The sequence below is a fragment of the Magnolia sinica genome, chromosome 12 (assembly GCF_029962835.1).
Source record: "Magnolia sinica isolate HGM2019 chromosome 12, MsV1, whole genome shotgun sequence".
In the NCBI taxonomy this organism is placed as follows: domain Eukaryota; kingdom Viridiplantae; phylum Streptophyta; class Magnoliopsida; order Magnoliales; family Magnoliaceae; genus Magnolia; species Magnolia sinica.
The window spans coordinates 63,633,386-63,655,793 of record NC_080584.1 but is presented as its reverse complement, the minus strand read 5'-3'; the positions used below and the strand labels follow the sequence as shown (position 1 = coordinate 63,655,793).

The 22,408-nt window shown below is 41.5% G+C and overlaps 1 protein-coding gene and 1 long non-coding RNA gene across 9 annotated transcripts; both read right to left on the bottom strand.

The window, feature by feature from the left end:
• Window positions 1–3,831: 3,831 nt before the first annotated feature.
• On the bottom strand, window positions 3,832–4,733 carry LOC131220158 (cuscuta receptor 1-like). The gene has a single exon (XM_058215124.1). It carries the CDS (start codon window positions 4,731–4,733, stop codon window positions 3,918–3,920), a length of 816 nt encoding a protein of 271 aa, XP_058071107.1. The 3' UTR covers window positions 3,832–3,917.
• A 10,855-nt stretch (window positions 4,734–15,588) lies between these two features.
• LOC131221513 (uncharacterized) lies at window positions 15,589–21,215 on the bottom strand. 8 transcript variants are annotated; one of them, XR_009159372.1, is made up of 6 exons: window positions 21,127–21,215; window positions 20,807–20,941; window positions 17,023–17,084; window positions 16,812–16,899; window positions 16,536–16,611; window positions 16,041–16,181 (listed from the first exon to the last, which is right to left on the bottom strand). It is a non-coding gene; the product is annotated as an uncharacterized LOC131221513 (long non-coding RNA). The 8 variants fall into 8 exon arrangements; XR_009159371.1 differs by lacking the exon at window positions 21,127–21,215 and having other exon boundaries at window positions 20,807–21,062; XR_009159370.1 differs by lacking the exons at window positions 20,807–20,941; window positions 21,127–21,215 and adding an exon at window positions 19,379–20,142.
• Between the last annotated feature and the right edge of the window lie 1,193 nt (window positions 21,216–22,408).

The window sequence follows — 22,408 nt, the reverse complement described above, 5'->3', positions numbered from 1 at the left end:
CAATAGTGAATGGATATCCACCATTAAAATACTCATAAGGCCCACTGTACTGTTTATTTGACATCCAATCTGTTGATTAGGTCATACAGACCCAAATGAATGGAAAACAACAAAGATCAGTTTCATCCAAAACTTTTATGCCCCCCAAAAAGTTTTTAATGGAGATTGGGATATACCTCATTTTTGGTCTCATACCATAAAATGATCTCAAAAAATAGATGGACGGCATGGATGAAACACTTACATAATGGTGGGGCCCATAGAGCACCGACCATTGGCTGGTGGCAGGGGGAGTAGCCAATCCATTTCCCCCGATTGGCTGGTGTACCACACACCACCAACCTGGCTAGTGTGGGTATGTGTGGTACGAAGACTAGCGCTGACACTCCTCCAACTCTGAGTTATATGAACAATCAAAAGGAGATCGAAGTAACATAGGACCTGCAACGATGTATTTATTATATCCACACCGTTCATCCATTTTCCGAGATCATTTTAGATCATGATCCCAAAAATTAGTCATATCCAAAGCTCAAGTGGACCACACCACAAATAGAAGCGGGGACAATGATTCTCATTGTTAAAACATTCTTAGGGCCGTACATTGTTCATCTCCATTATTGCCATTCCCATTGAGAACCAGTAGAGGGAGTTACGTGTGATCAATACATATCCACATGGTGTATTCGAAGATATGCATATATGTGCGGAGAAGATTTCTTGATAATAGTATCCGGAGCATATCAAACCGTGTTGTGTAATTATTAGAGTGAATGCCGAAGAAGCAATCATGTGAAAGTAGTTACATGATAGATGACAAAAGAAAAGGCAAAGGAAACCAAGTAGTGGCGAACGATTATAGCAACCGTCAGAACATGAGAACGATCTAGATGGTTAAATCAAGGTTATAAATAGCTAATGAGTTTAGTAAGAAGAATCGTTTCATAACTACTCCAATAAACTAAAGCCATCTTTCAACTAATTTTCAATTTACTAGTTAATTTACATTTTATAGTAAAATCTTATACTTTTTCTATCAAGCAAATTACATTCCATAGTGTAATCTTTTACTTTTCAGCCCGTTGTTTACATTTCGTAGCTAGTAACTTTTAACTGTAATTTGAGTCTACGCTTGTGCACTGGATTCAATTTATCGATCGAAAATGTGTTTTGCGGCTGTTCTTCACGACCGTCTGTAAGAATCCCTTGCTCATTTCCATTTATCTATATTGAAAAGTAATTTCGTACAGAAGACAAATGTGCAACCCATCATTAGAGGACGAACCCCACCATATGAATATTATCTGATCCAATTTTACACATTGAGTGAGTGGCTAAATAGGTGACGAATCTCACCAAATCATGGTCATATACTATGTGTCTGCCGATCCTAGCGCTTGGGGCCATTGTTGTTTGGCTTGAATTGAAGCCACAATTTCAATTCTGGCATGTCTCACACGTACGACCGAAAATGATGGCATTGGGGCCTTAATTGATTGTTTAGGAGTCAAGAAAAGATTCCGTGGGAGATAAGAGGATTTTCTTTTAAAGGAGATTAGGGGATTTTTCACCCTTAGTAATGCCCCTTTGAGCTGGATTGGGGGCTTAAAAAAAAAAACATTTTCTCCATTTCATGGGAGTAACTATACATGACAAAGACATTTCTAGCTGCCTTCAGAGAAGAAAAAGGAAACCGAGCAGCCTATCATAACCCTTTACAAAGGCACCCACGGTGGGGCCACCTCCTCCCCCACGCTAGATTCTCTAATAGAATCCAGCCCCACCCTATCTATAAAAAAAAAGACACCAGAGAGAGGGAGATCTGAGGCCTTCCTAAATAAATGGCTCCCCTGAAGATCACTTCCCACACGTGTCAGCCCATCTGCCGGGCCATTTCCTTCTCCCAAGACGTGGACAATCCAAATAATCCCCCTCTTCTTCAGGCCTACTACTCTGGCTAATCAATACCGCCATTTCCAACCCATTTGGGATCGGCATTTCAGAGTGTCTGCCACAAACTTCGAGTTTGATTCAACCACCACCTTAGATAGGCCTTGGTTCAAACAAATGGCGAGGTTGTCATACACCGCTTGAAGCTCAACACTGTTGTTGGAACCTACCCCATATCCCATAGAGAACGCGAAAAGGAGGTCGTCGTTTGCCCATCTAAAAATACGTCTGCCTTCAAACCCCGGGTTCCTCTAGCTGACCCATCCAAGTTCAATTTTGCCCAACCCTTTTCTTGCCTACTCCACTTCACTAGAGCATACTCTTTTCTTACAGGGAAGAAGGAGCGACCCCCCAACTCCCGAGGATAAGTCGATTGACCATCAATAGATTTATGGGAGATGGGGTCCCTGTACTGACCCACGCCAACCACCACTTGATAAGAGCAATCAGTGTAGCACTCGGAACCTGCTTGCCAACAAATTTAAAGCCATTTATAGCTTTCCATATTTCCCACAGAATAATGCACGAGGTCAGCCCACGCAACGCACCTATGTTGACCCCCGGGGAGTGCATCAGGCACCATTGACCCATTCTTTCTTGTACCGATGGTGAGCTGAGAGGACAATTCCAAAAATAACACTAAAATGATGCCAAAACTTCACAGCTAGACTGCCACTGACAAACAGGTGGTTCAGCAATTCCATCCCAGGACGTTGATATGATTCCTCCCCACAACAAACGCATTTTGAAGCTAAGAGAACCCATTTTTCATGTATTTTGTCATCAACCGGGTTGGCCCCCTGCAGCAGCCTCCAAACTAATGTGGAGATCTTCTGCGGCATTTTCGACCCATTTGGCCCATCCCCTGTGCTGCCCTCCTTCTCTACGTATCGCCTAGGCCGATTTCAGTGAAAAACTGCCTGATGGTTTGAGAGGCCATATGCAAGAGTCCATATCATCTGAAGTGCAGAAGCCTCCCTGGACGATGTGGTCCAGCACTCCCTAGGGAAGGTATTCAGGAACCGACGGGGAAGGGGTCCCTCCAGACCAAGGAAATCCCGCACTCCTTGTGGGAGTGTTTTTTAGGCTGGTTTCTCACTGGTGAGGCCCAAGGTGTACCCCTTCCATGGTGAGGCCCATTTCTCACTGATCGAGAACTTATGGGCCCTGCCATGAATAAAGGATTAAGCAAAAACTACCACTGGTGAAAAAATTCTAGCTCTTTTCACTGGGTGCCCTAAAAGCAATAGATGGTTAACAAGAAATGTAAAAAGGCCGTGATTGAATTTCAAAGTGGGAAAGAGGCCATAGAGTTGTTGACGGTCAGGATCTTCTAATCTTAAAGATTTTGTGGAGTCTTCCATCCATGCTATGGCCTATTAAATCGACTGTCTTGATCACCCAGCATGCCTCCGCTTGTCCAAGCTCAAGTAGGGAAGAAATATTCAATGGGCAGGGTGAAATGATGTTGAAAGTCCACTCACCATGTGGGCATCAAACGTGTATTGAATTTGGACCATGGGAAGTGTTCTGACCTTTTCCCACGTAAACAATAGCAAGACTGCATCTTACAGCCTCATCGTGTATATGCAATGGCCAGACAAGGAAGAATGTATCTGTTTTACTTTTGGTCGATTCCAAATGTGGTGGGGACTGCCTAATGACTGACTTGGATTTCAAATGGTGCATGCTGCAGAGCACCTGAAGAGGATCCGGATTCCCTTAAGAAATATTCGGATCATACATGACATGTGTGGTTGGGCAATTTAACGAATGATTCTTATCTCACACTATCAAGCATATGTGGGAGTCTCCCCTAGCGTGCAACCGCATACTTCAGTTCACTTGCACAACCAAACAAAGAAGCGATGGAAACATGAGTTGAAATAAAAGCCATGCCATGCATAAACATGATTATTATTGTCTTACAATAAGAGTTACAGGGAGAAACTGATCTGACTTGAAGGTTATGCGCGTGGCCGGGTGAAAACCTTCCGAAGGTTGTCTAAGGCAAAATAGTAGTTGTCTAAAGCAAAATAATAGCATGAATAGATACATGCATCAACGAAATAGAAGAATAGACCTCTCCAATAGCGGTTGATGTAGAGAAGTGCTATGAAAAGCAAGAACGACATAGTGCATGACACCGAAAAACATGCATAGAAGATTATGTCATATCCATCATCCTCGTCGCCTGACGTTGTTGGTATTGAAGGTGGTAGTGGAGAAGTGGAGAAGCAACTCTTCAGTGGTGGTCCAAAGAGTAGGGGATTGCCTTCGTAGCTGGTTTCTCCAAAGGTGCCAAACTGCCCCTTCATCATGTCCGGTAGGACGCCGGATAAGTTATTGTGAGAGACGTTGAATACAGATAAGAAGTTGAGCTCAGTTAGTTGAGGAGGAATCTCCCCGCTCAATCTATTGCGAGAAAGGTCCAAGCTCTCAATCTGTTTTAGATTTGAGAAGGTTTCTGGAATTGGTCCACTCAATTGATTGTGGGACAAGTTCAATGCATGAGTAGCCATTAGATGTCCAATTTCAGGTGGGATTTCACCTGCTAACTGGTTCCATGACAGATCTACGCCAGACATAAGGTCAAGAATGCCGCCCTTGTAAGTTTCAGACCTCTTCTTTGTTATAAACTCCACTTCTTCCTCATCTTTTATCAGACGTCCAACCATAAAAGGCATTGTAACTTCAATATGGTATCCAGGCAGCTCGATGCCTGGATTGAAACCGTAAATCCATGGAGAGACAACAAAAGTTGAGAAGTCCCCCCATGTCATATTACCAAAGCATGGCGGTATTATGATTGATGACCTTACAATGCAATGATGACCTTACAAACTCATGATTACTTGCATATACTCATCTCTCCATCCCATTCTCTCCCATCTTCCTCATTTGCAACCCAAGGAGGCCTTGGACGTCCAAGCAAGGAGAGAAAAACCCAACATTTCCAGCCCCCTTCCTAGCTAAATCCCACTCAATCCAACCTTCTAAATCCCATCTCCACCATTGAAGGAGCTCCATAGAAGCTTGAGCATACAAGGGAAGAAGTAAGAGAGGTAGGTGCTCCTTACATGGATCTTTTCATTTTCTTGCACGGGGATCCCATCTTGGTCTCTAGGTGTGGCCGATGGCCCACTTTGAGATGAATGCATGTGCCATGATGTGACCATTCTCCATGGACCCCATCATGATGTTTTCTTGTTATTCAACTTATTAATGGTCATCTAGGCCTTGATTTTGTGGTGGGAATAGGATTCCCCACCTGATCTTCTGATTTAGGCCCACCTGTTTTTGGGACCACACATGATTTATGTATTGTAGAGCTCTAGGGGAGCTTATAGTTGCGGAGCTCTCCCGCCTCACGTCTCTCTCGTTCCTTCTCTCTATCTCTTTTCCATCTTTTTGTGGCCCACCTGATGTGTGCACAACATCCAGATCGTCCAGCAACAGGGATGTTCCTGTTGTCCAGGTTGCTGGATGTCCAGTGGCCCATATTGCTGGCTGTTTAGGCCTGCATGGGTTAGATGACCACTCAGGCTGATGAGTGGAAAATACAAATATCCACTTGATTCAGATGTTGTGCGGCCCATCCAGGTGGACCCTACCTTGATCAATGTGATCTATATCCACCCGTCCAACAATTTGTGGGCTGTACCATGCAGCAACATGTTGCTGCCCAGTTTCCAAGCCCACATTACTGACCATCTGGATGGAGCAAAGTCCCCTATTTGAGCTTGATTTTTGATGGGAGTGGAGTGGCCCACTGATGTGTGGACCCTACCTTGATGTATCGTTGAATCCACACCTTCTAACCATGGGAGGCCACACTGGTGTGGGCCTAACCGAGCTGGACGGTCTAGCATGTTGGCACCGTCCAGCAGGCTTGGATGATGGGAAAATATAAACATCAGCCTGATCTTTAGAGGAGGGGTAGCCCACTGATGTGGATCCCACCTTGCTGCATGTGCATGCACGCACATCATCCATCCATTCCCCCATGTCCAGCAGTCCCTGGGCCCAACCTAAAGGCAGGGCCAGCGTCCAGCAAGGCTGGCCGTCCAAGCTGCTGGACCCACTTTGATGTTTGTATTGTACCCACGTCATTCCTCCTTTTGTGGCCACTTGGACAGGGCCCACCTTCTGGTGGGACGTTTGCAAGTGGGGCCCACCTTATGTAATGTTTAGCCCATTGTCCATCCATTTGGGATGTCCAGCAGGGCTGGGACGCTGCTGAACTGACCGTCCAGCAGCAGGCCCACCCTGATATATGTGTTGTATTCATGTCATTCATCTGGTATGGCCCACTCTGATATATATATGGGCCACCGTGAGCTACGTATTCCATCCAAATTGACCACCTACTGGACCCCAGCAGGCCCAAGAAGTTAGGAGGGATGGACGTCCAGCGAAGGCCCTATATTGTTGTTTGTAGTTGTATATTATGAGGCTGTGAGGCCCACCAGGTTGAAGGTGTAATGCATACATACTAAGCATCTATTTTCTGAGACCATGGGCCCCATTTGTGCCTTGTAAGGCCCACCTTCCATCTGAATGGATTAAGGACCAGACAGTCCAGATTTTTGGACATCCAGCAGGCCCAGATGGGCTGGACATCCAACCTTAGAGCCCATTTTAATGCATGAGCTACCCATCTATTGTGCTGGACTGTGTGGGCTGTTTGTAAGCCCACTATGATATATATGTGTTATACACCCTGCCCAACCATTTTATAGAGTATATGGGCTGCCCCATGAGGCCCACCAGCATGCATGTGTTGTATGTCTTCCCTGACCATTTATTTTTTGGGCTATGGGCTGCCCCATGTAGCCCACCTTGATATATGTAGACCATGGGCCGTCCCTTGAAACCCACCATGATGTATGAGATAACATGAATGCTGCCCATTTATTTTCTAGCTATTGTAAGGGTCATGGGCCCCATTGTGAGATAGTTTCTATAGTGGGCCGCACTCTAGGAGGCAATGGTGGTTAAATGTTCACCTTGTAAACCTCCATAAGGCCCATTATTAAGCACATTTCCATCTTCTCTTATTAGGCTACCCCTAATCGTTGGATCCCCATTAATGTCAATGATACCCATTTTCCCTTATTGGGCCCTCCCAAACCATTGGGCCCCTATTAATGTTAGTGTCACCCAATTTCCTTATTGGGTTATCCCAAACCGTTGGGTCCACAATGATGTAGTAATTTCCACCTTACCTTGTTGGGCTAACCCAAACCATTGGGCCCCCATTGATAATGATGCTTCCCGCCATACCCTGTAGGACTAAAACCTTGGGACCCATCTTGTGGTCATACCGGGCCTTCCATAGGAAATGTGGTCCACCTAGATACACGTGTTTGACCAAGCTCAGTTACCAAACCCAAGGCCCACTTAGATGATGAGTGGGCTACCCGATCCGTTTGGCAAGGACACATAGTCCTAGATGTATGGACCGCACCAAAGCCCACCTTGTTTTCATATCGGGCCCCCCATAGGAAGGCCCAGTTATTACATGATAGAGTGGGTGAGGAAGCCCACTTACTGTACGTAGGCTCATCCTCTTGACTGCCTTTGTTTTATGCCCATTAAACTCACCCCATGAGGTCTATCCTTGATGTAGTATGACACCTAGATTGTCCACTATCTATGGGTGAGTGTTTCATCACCCCTTGCTGTAGATGGAAGAATCTATGGTATCAGGTTAGTATATCCACTGTTTAGATCTAATCTCGATGTTTTGGATTAGATCCGCCGTCCTTCTGTGGACCCTATCATGTATTTAGGTCGGTTATTATTTATATCTGATAATCATACTAGTGTGCTTAGTTTAGTAGGATACACCTAGTGTAACGCCCTGAAAATTGGGGGTCGTGCATACGCTCGACTCCCGAGTTCCAGGACATCACTTATATTCGATTTTTATTTGTTTCTGTTTAATCAAGTTTAATTGCGCAGCGTGGAATCACTTGGAACATGAAGTACAATCACAACTAGTCTACTGAGATGAATGAGTCTGAATATATACAAGTCCAAATTAATACAAACGGGTCGCACAAGGCGTTGCCTAACAAAATCACAAAAATATATCCAAAAGGAATGATGAGCTAAGTCCAACACTCAGCGATCCAAGTCCATTTGCAAACTCTGCGGCGAACCGCTCATCAACTGGAGATAGGACAACTCGTCCTCCTCATCCAAGCTCACGCCGCAAGGCTCCTCATACTCGGCGTCACCTGCAACTACTGAAGAGTCTGGTTGGTGTTTTAAAACACCGCCCAGAGTGGGAGTGAGTGATCAACTCAGTGGGTGCTATTAATCTTAAGTTACATCAGGCATCAATTATATTATGAATTTAATGAAAAGCAATCATCCATAAAAACCTAACTAATCTTATTAATGCATATGCATGATAGATGATATGATGCATGCCCTCACCACAACACTCTCTCAAGCGACTCCGTCTAACGATCGTGCATGTCAACACTCCCTTAGAGCGACCTCGACTGCCGAGTCGCCAACCTAACTAATGCGATGCGATGATAATGTTAATTAAGTTTTTAGTTAAGTTCTTTCATCCAGCAGGTTGGGAAAACTGATACACCCCACGTATCAATGCCCTGAATTGGTTGCGAGGCCAAGGCCCCCCAACGTGTGAGGCCGAGACCCCGCGATCCTTGACCCCGTCAGGTTTCCCCCATCCCCGACTTCAAACACATGGGGGGTGCTGAATGTGGGATCGCTCGTGGTCACTACGGGGAGGCGCGTCACCCCAGCATAAGCCGACAGCTCGGACACAGTGTCCCATTCCACCATGCCCGGCTCATGAGACAGTAGATCGATATTCAATTCGTTATCGATGGGCTACAATGGTGGTAGGGTATTCCAGTTTCCATACATATGTGAGCAAACAAGGTTAACAAACCAGGTGGGTCAGCCCGTGAACTAAACCGCACGAGCCCAGGTAAGTACGTGGTGGAACGACATCGGGTACAAGCGACCCATGTAGTCTAACTACTGCCGCCCACACGCACTCGCCCAAACCCATGGGTTTAGCCTCAAGGTGATCCTACCAACGGAACCACCTTCGCTCTCCTCATGTTCCTGACCAACCCAAGGGTAGGAATAGTGATTCATAGCATGCCAACTCCAATGTAACATTAAGCATATTCAACACCATGTTCTCATGTTGCTCAACATACAATTCAAATTTCTCTAGCAAGTAAACTATTAATATCATGAATAAGGTGTATGTGTGTGGTGTGAGTTGGTGAGGAAGTTAAGCACTTCCTACACCTCAAGGGATCAAATACATAAGAGCAAATGAATCATACACAATATGAAACAACACATATGAGAAAAAGAAATCAACCAAACATGAGCATGTAATCATCCATACACTAGATCATGAGAGAGGCAAGATTAACATCAAAGAGAAATAAACATGCAATTCATACAATTGAACAACATGTCATCCCTAGGTTTTCTCTAGATTCTTCAATACATCACACCTAACAAACAAAATCATTAAACTCCTACTATAATCGGTGCTAGGCCACCTAAGGATAATACTCCGCACCTATGGATCGTTGAGATCTTGGAAAACGACCTAGAAGCGCCGAACTCGATGTTGATCGGTCAGAATTCTAAGACAATGCACTTGCATGTTAGGATTTCATACAAATCCTAGCTCAACACAAATGATTACAAAAATGATGGGTGCTTACCTCCCCAATCGGATGAAAATTGCTTGTATTTGTGAATGTGGGATTTCTTGAGGAAAGGGAAGAGGGATTTCTAGATCTCACCTCCCTTAGGCCCACCTTTCTCTCCCTTCTTCCTTCTCTCCTTCTCTCTTTCTCCTCTTTTCTCCTCTTTCTCTTCTCTAAGGCAAATTCGTATGGGGAGACGGGGTGCCCATATGAGGCCTTTTTATAGTGTCAGATTTGGTGTAAATGGCCCCAATGGCTACGTTTTTACCATACTAGCCCTATAAGAGAATCTTTCTAACCACTAGGGCCCACTATGGGGTGTACAAGTCGATATATACCGTAGGATAGTTGGCCCTAATGATGATCTACATATGGATATGATCGGCCCGCCATTTGGATGCGCCGATCGACAGATATGATTAGAAGTCTGTTCAACGGTCACCGATAGTCGATCGAGGCCGCGGCTATACGGATATGAGCAGGGAAATATCCTTACTCTACGTGAGAAGTTTGGTCGTAAACCGACGGTCCGAAATTCTCAACTTTGCATAAGAGTGGACGACCCAAATCACTTAAGTTTCAACTTCTTCCTTTAGGGTATTTGCACTTCTCATGCACTCGTCCTTTAGTTCAAGTTGAGCGGTTCTGGATAGTACCCAGGTCCGACTCCCGCGATGGACGTCAAGCCCGACAGACCTTATTCTATAGTTTTGGAACTAGTAGCTCACCAACGAGCGGTCTAGAGCTTGTTCGGAGAATCGGGACATTTCTGGAATGAATTTGGTGGTGAGATTTCTCATGGGCAATGATTAGGGTTTGGATCAACGATGTTCATAGTGTGACCCATTTATGACTAGTGAAAGTGGAGATTTGGTCATGATTACTCTGAACCGTCGGTTTTAGGCTAAAGGAGTAATGAGGTTGATTTGGTCTATTAGTCAAGATCCAGGCAGATTCGTTGGCTTCCTACGGTTGATTAATCAGACTTGTGCGGTTCTTACTGGTACCACCCATGTATAGACTAACATTGAATGATAATGGTCATTAAGTGATATTATAAGTTAATTAATATAAAAAAATTTCAAGGATTTTTTGGAAATTCAAAACAGTGAAAATCCAGGATGTTACACCTAGTGATGGACGAGACGATGATACATGTATGGTAATATGATAATGATGATGGTGAGTTGTTGGTTGAAATGATAGATATGATTTAATGGGTGGTGAATTATAGCATATGCATTGATGATGGATAAGTAATTATTTATAGTACTTATGACATTGTTCATGTTAATCATGAAGTGAAAATGATCCTTATGATAATGATGATGATATTTCGTATGCATGATGACAAAACATGCTAGTTGACCACCATGCTTGATATCCAAGTGATAATAATGCACGTATTGATTATCGTGATGATAATGTGGATAAGATAACCATATTTTACTTGATGCATGGATAATGATAAATAAATGAGGTTGGTGGACGTAAGGATGACCTTATGCATGATAGATAACTAATGCCTAGGACATGTATAATGATAGTATTGGACAAAGGCCATGATATTGATGATGCATATGAATCCCTATATGCTATGTATTATATGCACATAATTGCATGATACATGCTTAGTATAACATCATGATATATGCTCATACGCATCCTTGGTATGCCTGTTATGAGGGATGATTGATTATAGCATATGCCTTTGGGCTGAGATAATTATGAGACTCCTTGTAAGACGGAGTTGCCCTACATGATCGCGCGATACGCGCAGATTTGATGCATGATTGGATGGTATGATTCATGTTTTGTGTGACATGATCACTTTACGCCCTAACGGCATCGGGGCTGTGACCTCCATAGGTATATTGTGAATGGCCCGATGGGACACCAGAAATATTTGGTTTTAGCACTTGGGCATGTTTGATGTCCATGGGTGAAAGTTCCTAAACCCCCGTGGCCAGGGGATGCTCTAATATCTAGATCGAGTGGATATATGAGCGTTCGAATGCCGAATACTAGTAGGCCGCGTCTCCCACTATATCGAGGTCAGTTGGAAGGGAATGTGGCATATAGTGGGCAAAGCTAGGCTGAATTTGACCAGCTCGGAGAATGGGTCCGCTATCGATGAGTCGAGTAGATATTAGTAGACTACTGTCCAAACGGGTAGTAAAGTCTTTTCTACTTGCTGGGCTGCTCGGCTGGGAGGGGCAGCAGCCAGTTTGGAGTGTACTAGACCCCAGTGATAATTTCAGAGATGTACGGTACTGATATGTGGACTTACTGAATAGGAGTTGCGCACTCAGCATTTGACTCATTCATTCATTCACTATCCACTCAGGCTAGTGGTGCACAACCAGACCATTATATGTACCTTCGCAATGGCCAAGATTTCGGTTGGCGCGCGACCAACCTAAGATTAAGAGTCTACCACATTGAGTCTATAGCTATTAAAATTTAGGTATGAGACTAGTTTGGATAGAAGTCCCTTATGATGAACCCCAGAACTTGCGATACCACGTACTATTATCCCGACTACACACTTCAGCTTTATCATTTCTTTTGTATTGCATATTGCATTGCACCCTCAGCATAAGACATTTGGTTTACTATATTTCTGCATTGCCTGGCCTAGATACAACTGACGGTATTCATGGACTCATCAGGATTTGCATATTGCATTGCTTCCTCAGTATATGATATTTGGCCTATTATGTCTCTGCATTGTATAGCCGATCTACATTGCTTTCTTAGTATATGACTTTGCCTTATTATCTCCTTGCATTGCATAGCCTGGATAAGGTAGATGACATTTATGGACTTACCAGTATTTCTGCTTACTCTGATATTTATATGCTTGGCACATATATTGCACACACATACACCACCCTCTAAGCTTCTTGTAAACTTATGCACGACCGTTGCGTGCTGGTGTCATTAGGTTACAATAACATTAAGGCAGGTGCGTGGATGCCAAGCTTTGTGGAGATTTTATTATATTCACGTATTTCCTTTCAGCACTGTATTCAACTGTCGATAGTAGTGGATATGTGATGATGTTTCTGTAACTTGGTTTTGCTTATGGTTATTCTCCTTTACAAAAAATTTTATGTTGAGGCTGTCAGCACTGGATTCGGCAATCGGGAGTTTCATGCGCTGGGTTTCCAAGTTCGGAGTGTAACACCTTAAATGATTATATTCATAATACTAATATATCATAATCAAGATTATAAAAAAAATTATTTATTTTATAATTTAGAGTAGAATACCATTGTTGGCAATAAGCATTATATCTGACGTCCCACTTTGTTTTGTAAGCTCACTACAAGAAAATAAACCTTTAGCCTCAGTTCAAAATTGTGGCTAAAAAGGTTAAAAACTGAGACTAAAGTCTTTAACTTCAATTTTGCCTCAATTATCCAAACTAAGGATGGAACCGCAGTGGCTAAAGGCTTTAGCATCAGTTTTGGCAACCGAGGCTAAAATGGCTTTTATAGCCTCGGTTCTTGTTAAGGGTCAAATATTACATATCAAACCCTAGTTATTACCTAGATTTATAAACATGGCATTGTTTAACGGCATGAAATAATCGTGTTTGTGGTGCAAGGTGTGTTTAGGAGCTTGGACCGAAACAGGGTGCTAAAAGCATGAAATTAACGATCTGATGATGTCAAGGCAAGGGACAGACCCCAGGGGACCAAGATCGACGGACGTGCACACCAGAGATCCAAGAAAATCGAGGAATTGAAGCTCAAGTGGCCCAAAAGACGCTTAGAGTGCAAGATCACAAGGTTTCCACCATCCGTTCGGCTCGAAACTCCATACGTGGCCTGAGGACTATAAATGAACCGTACACGTCAAATTTGAGCCATTAGATCCTTGTGAAAGTGGCCCAACGGACACATCAGCCCCTAAAACCTTGATTTAGGGCCCACCTGCTATCCGAATACGCTTCAACTTCGGTCCCCACGGTTAAAATGAGATGGAAAAACGGATGGACGGAGCGGATTTCTCAAAAAGATCACAGTGGACCCCACATGTACACATGCGTGTACATAGTACACTTTCACCAGCCATGCACCGGATCTCCCAAAAGTGGGTCAGCGTGCGCTGACCAACTCTTATTCTTAAAAATCAAGAAACGTCTAGCGAGCGAACAGAAGGACGCCTGTTTTGGCTAGTGGTCCCACATATCATCCCAACGGACGATCAGTGCCGTCCATTGTGTCTCTGGGCTAGGTGTGACTCTCGCCTAGGTGGCCTTTTGGCCCCATACACGTGTATGCACGTAGATCGTCATAAAACGCAAGATTAACGGTGGAAGCAAAGATTCAATGGGCCGCATCAAAAAACGTACAGAAATACCCTTTTCTAACTAGTTTTTCGAGAGGAACGCAATGGACGGCTTGGATTCTCCCGTAGAAATCAATAATGGGCCCCACCAAGCATTAGCCCCAACTGATTTATGCAGCAGGCTCTGCGTCCGTAAAACGCGGTCGTTGTGGGCCGTTTGTCGATCATGGTCAGGATCGGACTGATGATCCTGACCGTCCAAAGCCTCGAGGAGGTGGTCTCGACCCCGTCCATGAAGCCAAATCAAAAAGTCGGGACCGGCAGCCACCACAATTCCGAGCCGACGTAATTCGGTTTCTAAGATCTGTCGCACCGAAACAGGGACCTGCGTGTATCTGCGCACGTTCTGCAAAAGGAGTGCGTAACTCCTTACGCAATATCACCGACCTATGCAAACCGACTCCAGCCAGCGTTTCTCCACCGCCTTTCACAGCTATAAAGGAAAAAAGATGACAGAGGGAGGGGATCCAATCTTGGCTTGGAATAGATGTGGAGCAGAGAGACAAAGTTGTTTTTTATTTTATTTTTATTTATTTTATTTTGTTTAAGGGATTTAACATCATGTTGCTAGGCTAAACCTCTTAGCTAGGGCTAAGAGGTGAAGCTTGTAGCGTGATTAGGATGGTTGCCTTGCTTTAATTCATATTTTATGAATTTTTGTGGATTTTAATTTAATTATAAAAGTATATTTTTAGTTTTTCATGGTTCGTTGTAACTTAAATTACAATGGATTTGCGATAGCTTTATGTTTTCCATTATTCAAATTGTGAAATTAATAAGACCCATTGTTCACCATCGTCTCATGGGCATAGTAGGGTGACGGAACCCTACCTAAATTTCACAATTCTCTCATGATTGGCTGTGAGATAGGTAAATTACTGTTTTTTGCCATAGTCTCCTGGGAATGGTTAAGTGACAGAATTACTACAAAATCAGACCCATGAGAAGTTCAGAAATCTAACAAATCTCTTCTTACCAACTGAATAAGATAGGACTCTGATTCCAGTTGTGTTGTTGAATTATGCAAGGTAGCTTTCCAATTGCTACGAGCGGATCCTTGGCACCTTAGTTCTCTACCTTTGAATTCTTTAAATTTTAGATTAATATTTCACCATTATTCCCTCAAATTCATTCGATTTAGATTTTGTCTTAGTTTAATTCTAGTTCTATTTAATTTCAGATTACGTATAAGGTTTCAGCCCCTGTGGATTCGACCTCGGTCTTACCGAGTTTATTACTACATCACAACCCTATACTTGGGGAGTGAACAGTTCTTCAAGTGAAGCTAAAAGAAAACTTTTTTCTTTTAACTTCAATTGTCTCGAAATGAGGCTAAATCTAAATTTTAGCCTCCATTGTTTCCAACCGTGACTAAATCTAAATTTTAGCCTCAGTTGCCTCCAATTGCAGCTATACCTACTTTTAACCTCAATTCTTAACAACCGAAGCTAAAGCCTTTAGCCACGGGAGTTGTAGTCTTAGTTTGGCTAACTGAGTCTAAAGATGAATTTAACCTCTATTAGTATCAATTGAGGCTAAATTCAATTTTTAACCTCAGTTCTCAACAACTGAGGCTAAATTATTCATTTTAATCAATTTATAAACCTGTGCACAATCATTCATTTTAATCAATTTATAATCCATTCATGGGAAATGGTTACATGTCCAACTTGTGGCAGATTCTGGGAAACAGTTGTTGATTGAGTAATGCTGCAGCTATCCATGGGCACCCGATTAAGCTGGCAGGTGCCAGCATAGATTCCATGGCCAGGGCTGCTTGATCATGTGTGTCGTACTGGTACCTTACAAATCCAAAACCTTTATCTCTCTTACATGCACTTCTTCAATGACACCAGCCCCAAGAGAATGAAACTGGCGATGGAGTTCAGTTGGAGTCGCCTGACGAATTGGCCATCGAAACAGGAAAAACAGGAAATGTCAGCACAGGTGATAAAAATAAACATGCTGCAAAGCATGGGCATCAATTTAAGGGACAATTTTTTCTCTCTCTCAATTGTACAAACCATGCAGCCAACACAATGTCTCAGTTCTTCTATTTTACCTCGTGTGCAAGATTACCAACATAGACGGTTGAAAATGCAGGGTTGTTTTCAGGGGCCTCGGCACTTACATTCTCTTGACCTCCTCCATCTGCAAAGTGACAATGGAAGCAGAGAACATTCGTCAGTTGACACACACCCTTCTTGGTTAGAGATCTCATACATGCACAAATTGGATGAAATATCTCTACTTGATTCAGTCATGGGTGTCCATGTGCAAGCATCTGGATCAAGAGTCTGAACAGCTGCTGACTAGGTTCACTTAACTCACTTCCATTACCAATACCGAGTCTGTTTGCTATTAAAATTAGCAAAATCAATACTCGACATGCCCCAGTCCCACCTCAGAAATTGATGGATAATTCATGAGTCAACTACAGGCTTTTAAAGAAGAAGAAGAAGTCAACTACAGGCTTTTAAACAGTGATAACTAAGAGAATAATACCTGCTGCTTACGGAAAGAAACAAAGCCAAATCCTCTTGAGCACCCAGTTTTATGATCCCACATAACCCATGCATCTCTGCAAAGAGAATTGTGTAGACACCAAGTTTATAACCACATCAACACATGCAGTAGCAGAAGCTTCCCAAGTTTACTCAAGCAAAACAAGAAAAAAAATAGAGTTTCATCCTTCCTCCAGTAAAGACAAAACCAGGAAAAAAAAACAGCAAACACTATAGACAATCAAATGCAGTACTCTGAAAAGCATAGGGAATTCACGAACAGCTGGTATACACTGAAAAGCATGCAAACAGAGTCCCATCAGTGACTTCAGGACTTAGGTTGCCAACAAAGATGTTGAAGTGGCCTGAAACACATGAAAACAACATCAAGAATGATTAGTAGAGAGAAGCACCATGGTGTGCCAACAGAAACAACAAATAAAGAACAGTAAAAGAGAAAGGAAACAAGTATGGAAGCAAATAGTAACCTGAAGTAACCTCCCTCTGGCCACTGGCATATGCCCAGTTTACCTTGATTGCCTGACCGTAACTGCAGAAGACAGAAGCCACAATTTGAGAATCAAAATCTAAACTGTGTTATGAAGGCAAAAACATTCCTCAAAATTGAGGGGAAAAACAATGCGATTCAACAATTGCTCAAAAAATGACAGCAATGCAATAATGAAAGTTCCTCGGAAAAAATAAATCAAAACGCAACATCAGAAGAACAAAATCCTAATAAAAAGGCAAATAAACTATGATTTCCCAAATGGCTGGAAAAAAAAAAAAACACGCAGTAAGAACAACCATTTCCCTAAGAAGAGGTTTCAGAAAACGCAAAAAATCGAAATAAATAAGCAATACTCAGATTATGTTTATTTTACAGAAAGCCACTGCAACTTCAACCAAATGAAGAAAAAAAAATAGAAATTCATGAAAATTCAAAGGTTTTTAACTGCAATTTCCAGATCTTATAAAAAAGGCGATTGTTAGAAGAATTTCCATAATAATAGAAGCAATTATCAACAACAATAAAATCCAAAAAATAAAAAATAAAAAAAAATTCAAGAAAAGAAAATTTAAAAATCAGGATAAACTTGTGAAATTTTGTTTTTTCTCCAGGAATGTGCAGCTAGTTCAATCAAGGAAAAAAAATAAAATCAAAATCTTCTAATCAAATGGAAAAAAAAAAAAAAAAACAGTAACTTGAAATATTCTCCAGAAATGTGAATATTCTCAAAGGGAAAATTGTTCATTTTTTTTCAAATGAGAAGTTGCCTGATCCAGTCCTATTTGAATATCGCAGCCATAATATCACATTTTGGTAACATTGAGAAAGATTCATTCAAGGGATGAGTACATTCTCACTAGGATCATTTGATCCCTGAACTTAAGGGGGTGTTTGGTTGCTGGCATATTTCCTGGGTTAGCAAATCCCTGGTTAGAAGAAGAAGAAGAAGAAGAAGAAGAAAAGGAAGAAGAAGAGTTTGGTTCAAACTTTTTGGTTGGTTTCTCTTCTCCAAGAATTCCATTTCCCAGGTTTTTCTAGGAAAGCTGTGTATCAACCAAACAAAATTAAATCACTTCCCAAAAAATACCAGGCCAGCTCTAACATTCCCCAGGAAACATAAAATCCAGGGAAAGAATTCCCCAAAAACCAAACTGGGGTCAACTAACAGATTGAGATCAAAAGATAAATTCTTGAGAATTCCCACCAAACCTTGTTGTACATAAGAGGAATGTGAATGGGACACATGCAGGTTTGCAGGACACATGACGCAAACATGTAACCCACCATTTAGATGTCATAGCTAGTGTTTTAAAAAGCTTATGATATGTTGCACAGCATAGCCTTCACACTACGTGGTGCATGAAAATAGCTTAAGTCGCATTTAGCATACATCGCACGCTACTTAGAATACATTGCATGTTATTTTTCACTAAAACAGTAAATGTTTTCAATCTTCTTACATGTGCTATTTTCGTAAAAATTAGTTACTGTTTTCAATGATTTTAGTGAAATAATATGAACGACAATATTAAATCAGTCAATTGCTATTTTTGTCTTGATATTTACTCTTTCCCCAAATTTTCATATTATTTTAATTGAAAATCTATATGTAGAGGTAGATGATGTCTCACTCTTCGGAGGGGTGAATGCTACGCTACATGCTATTCGATATTTAAAACACTGGCCATAGCCTAAATATCCGGCAGGTACATATGGACCACAAATGCACATTGAAGCATTGTTCAATTCTCTAATGAGTGGATAGCATGATCTTTGGGCCAGGGCATTCCCACAGTGTGGCATGTCTAGTGAGCATCTTAGCTTGCACATGCCATACCACCTCAGCTAGTTGAACCACAAGTCCAATGAAAATTCACTCACACAAGTCCATTAGAAGGCTCTGAACATTATGTGGAAACTTCCTGATTCCAAGATACCTCAAATGTCATGTACAACTTTATAAGTGTTCTTGACAGTTCTAAAATGTTTATCCACTTAAAATTTTCCTATATTAATATCATATGCACCATACAACTTTTGGCAAGGGACTAGTTATCATTCTCAAGTATGTGCTTAGAACATGAGAAACACTCCTCCCATCAGCGGTATGAAATAGCAACCAAATCTGGCATCACTAGATTCACTAGTATTCTCTCCTTAAAAAGATTGAATTATCATATCTAACTTCAAACCAAATTAAACCAGTGAAACAAAAAATGAATCATATCTAACTTCAAACCAAATTAAACCAGTGAAACAAAAAATGAAAATGAAAATTTCTAGTATATATAAGAAAGTGACCAACAAAAGAGGGTTAAATTTCAGAAACTTACCAGCATCAATATCTACTCTGAGAATGCTTCGACAGGAGAATTTTTATTTTTTTTTGCTACAAATAAGAAAAAACAATAACATAATATGTAAGCAGAATGTATTGATAAGAAGATCCAAAGTAATAGATCAAAACATAAAGATTTTCCGAACCTAAATCCACGGAGACTATTCAAGTAAACCATATTTTATTAGTAGCATCAGGCCATAGAGGAAAGACATTAATCCATAGAAACGTAGAAGATGGGGTTGAATAAGATCTAGAATGTATTCACAAAGCAAACATTTAATTCTTTTGAATAAAAAAGCCAAATCATTAACTTTCATGGCACCCCAACTCCAACGACACAAGCCTAAGTAGAGGAGATCTCGATAACATTCAATTTGAACCTGAAGATCTCCCCTCTCAATTTTCAAGGAGCCTTCGATATTTTAAAAATCACCGGAGGCCAACAGAAAAATGATATTTCTTATAAAATAGATTGATTGTAGAGATTCAAGTGTCAGTTGTGACTGATCTAAAGAAAAAGGGTACCATATTTTGCGACTCAAATCATACTTGTTCAATTTAACCCTTCCATTTCATCAAAATTTTCTTTTATTTCTTTTTCTTTTTTTTTTTCCTAGAAAATTTGATTGAATGTTATAAAGTGCCAAAAAAGTGACCAAAACAGGGGATGCAGGAGCCTCCACCTGTGAGTGACCCTCTCATCACTTCACATGCCAAGAATCCCATAAGAAAAAAGAAAAAGGAAAAAAAAATGGGGTTCAAAAACACGCCGGGCCAGTCAAGTGGATTTGGGTCACGCCGGGCCACCAACCTTCCCAAGACAGACCACAATAACTATTTGATAAAGAATGTGCCATTCAGCAGGGAAAATCTTTCATGGCACATGGTTCTTAGAAGGAATTTGAACTACGATAAATGAGCTGATCTGCAGTCCCTGTTAGGGATGCTTCATAGTCCAATGATCCCCTACTACTGCAGATGAAAGAGTGTGGAAATGGTAAAGATCCTGTAATTCACAAACTACCATCACGTTTGTTTGAGGTTCGCCCTGCAAACAACACATTTGCAAACCCTAGCCCTAACACTCCACTATTCCAGACTATTGCAATTGGATTCCATTGTGCATCCAAACTCACTCTCAAATCTCCCCTCAGCGATCAAATGGCATGCAATTCCAACAAAAATAATAATAAGATCGCTAGATCGGAATGGATTCAAGTGATTCGCATCTCAAAAGACGCCATCTCCCCTCAGCGCTTAAAATTTCATGCAATTCCAACAAAAGACATAACAAGAACATCGAAAGAAGAAAGGGCCATCGCAAGATCGGAATGGCTTCGAGCGATTCGCATCTCAAAACACACCATTTTCAATTAAATGGAAAAGAAAAACTACGAAAATAGAAACTGAAATCACTTACCGTTTTCTTCTCTTGAATCCTTCCAAACGATTCCTCCATCCAAAAGACTCAGTTCTTGGTTTGACTTTTCCGCAATTCCCAAAAACGCGAATGACTTTGCTTCTGTTTGCTCAAGAAATCGGTTCCGTCGATCTTCTGGAGAGAGAAATGGAGAAAAACGGATTCTTATAGGGATATTGAAACAGGAGCGCTTCTCAAATCTTCCAGATGTTTACATGAAAAGAAATCCCCCAAAACCCTAGTTTTTCCGAGATCTAACATGAAAATGTGTAGAAATGTGTAGATCTGAGCGTATACAAAAGCGATCTAGGGTTTCGTACCTGTTCTCGGGATGGGATCTGAATTGAGAGAGAGGATTGAAGTGAGAAAATGGAGGAGACAGCAAATGGCCTAGCCGGGAATGAAATTTCCAGATGTGGGGTCCAAATAGTTGTTTATATGTCATCTAATCCAAAAATCAGGTGCGCCACCATTCCGATGAAGAGAAAAACTTAAAATAAATAAATTTAGGTAGGTCGCAAAAAATGAAATATAGTTTTTAGGCGTGGCTGTACATTATTCTCAGTGATATGCCCCACCTGAGATCTTGATACGGTCAGTTCTTTGAATGCACGGTGATCATGATGAGAGTCGCTAGATCCACCGTTTAGATTCCACATACACATTATGGGTGGGCCGGGTTGGAATATATGATATTAACCGTTTGATTCTCAGGCATGTGATCATGCCCCATCTTTTAATAATCAACGTTCAATTTTCATACATTATGGTAGGGGTTACGGTTTTCTACCTTGGGACGTGGCATCCCTCATTTAGGGTGGCCATCGGATTCAAGGGTTTGTATGTTCTGTTGTGCCATAACATTATTAATTTGCTAGGCTCATTCGGATGCACGGACCGAATATTATTTATAAGTAGACGGCTGAAAATTAAAATATTCCACTGTCCGTATTAAATGGTTTTAAGTAGACGGCTGAAAATTAAAATATCCCACTGTCCATATTAAATGGTTTAGATGGTAGGCTTTTTGCCTCGTTCCTATACAACTGAGCCTCAATTCCTATGCAACTTAGACTAAAAGGTATACTTTTGACCTTTGTTTCTATGCTACTGAAACTGAAGAGTAGACTTTTCACCTCAGTTCATACGCAACTAAGGTAAAAAGTAGGCTTTTCATCTTTTAGCCTTGATTTCTTTACAACCTAGGCCAAAAAAAAAAAACACTTAGCCCCTATTTTTTTAATTGAAGCTAAAAAATTGTGGCTAAAAGTATATTTTTTTGTAGTGCTGACTGCTGACCGCCAACAAACATTTGGATGGGCTTGAAAAATAATACCTGCGATAGTTTAGAAATATTTGGGATTGAGCATCCTAACCATTGATTTGGGCGCAATCGTTTAAATAAGACCATTGGATAATTTTTTATTTTTTAACTGCCCAATATGTGTAAAAATATTTTTCCAAATAGTAGTTGTGATAATATGGAGCATTCCCTATTCTCCCTATCGAATGAAACGGTTTTGATCACAGCCATATGTTTCTTATGTACAACAATGAAACGATTCTACATATTCAGTTTCTTGGGCTGACACTTTATCATCT

Excerpts from the sequence above, each read along its gene's own strand:
- LOC131220158 (XM_058215124.1), bottom strand. The coding sequence starts at position 4,733 with ATGACATGGGGGGACTTCTCAACTTTTGTTGTCTCTCCATGGATTTAC.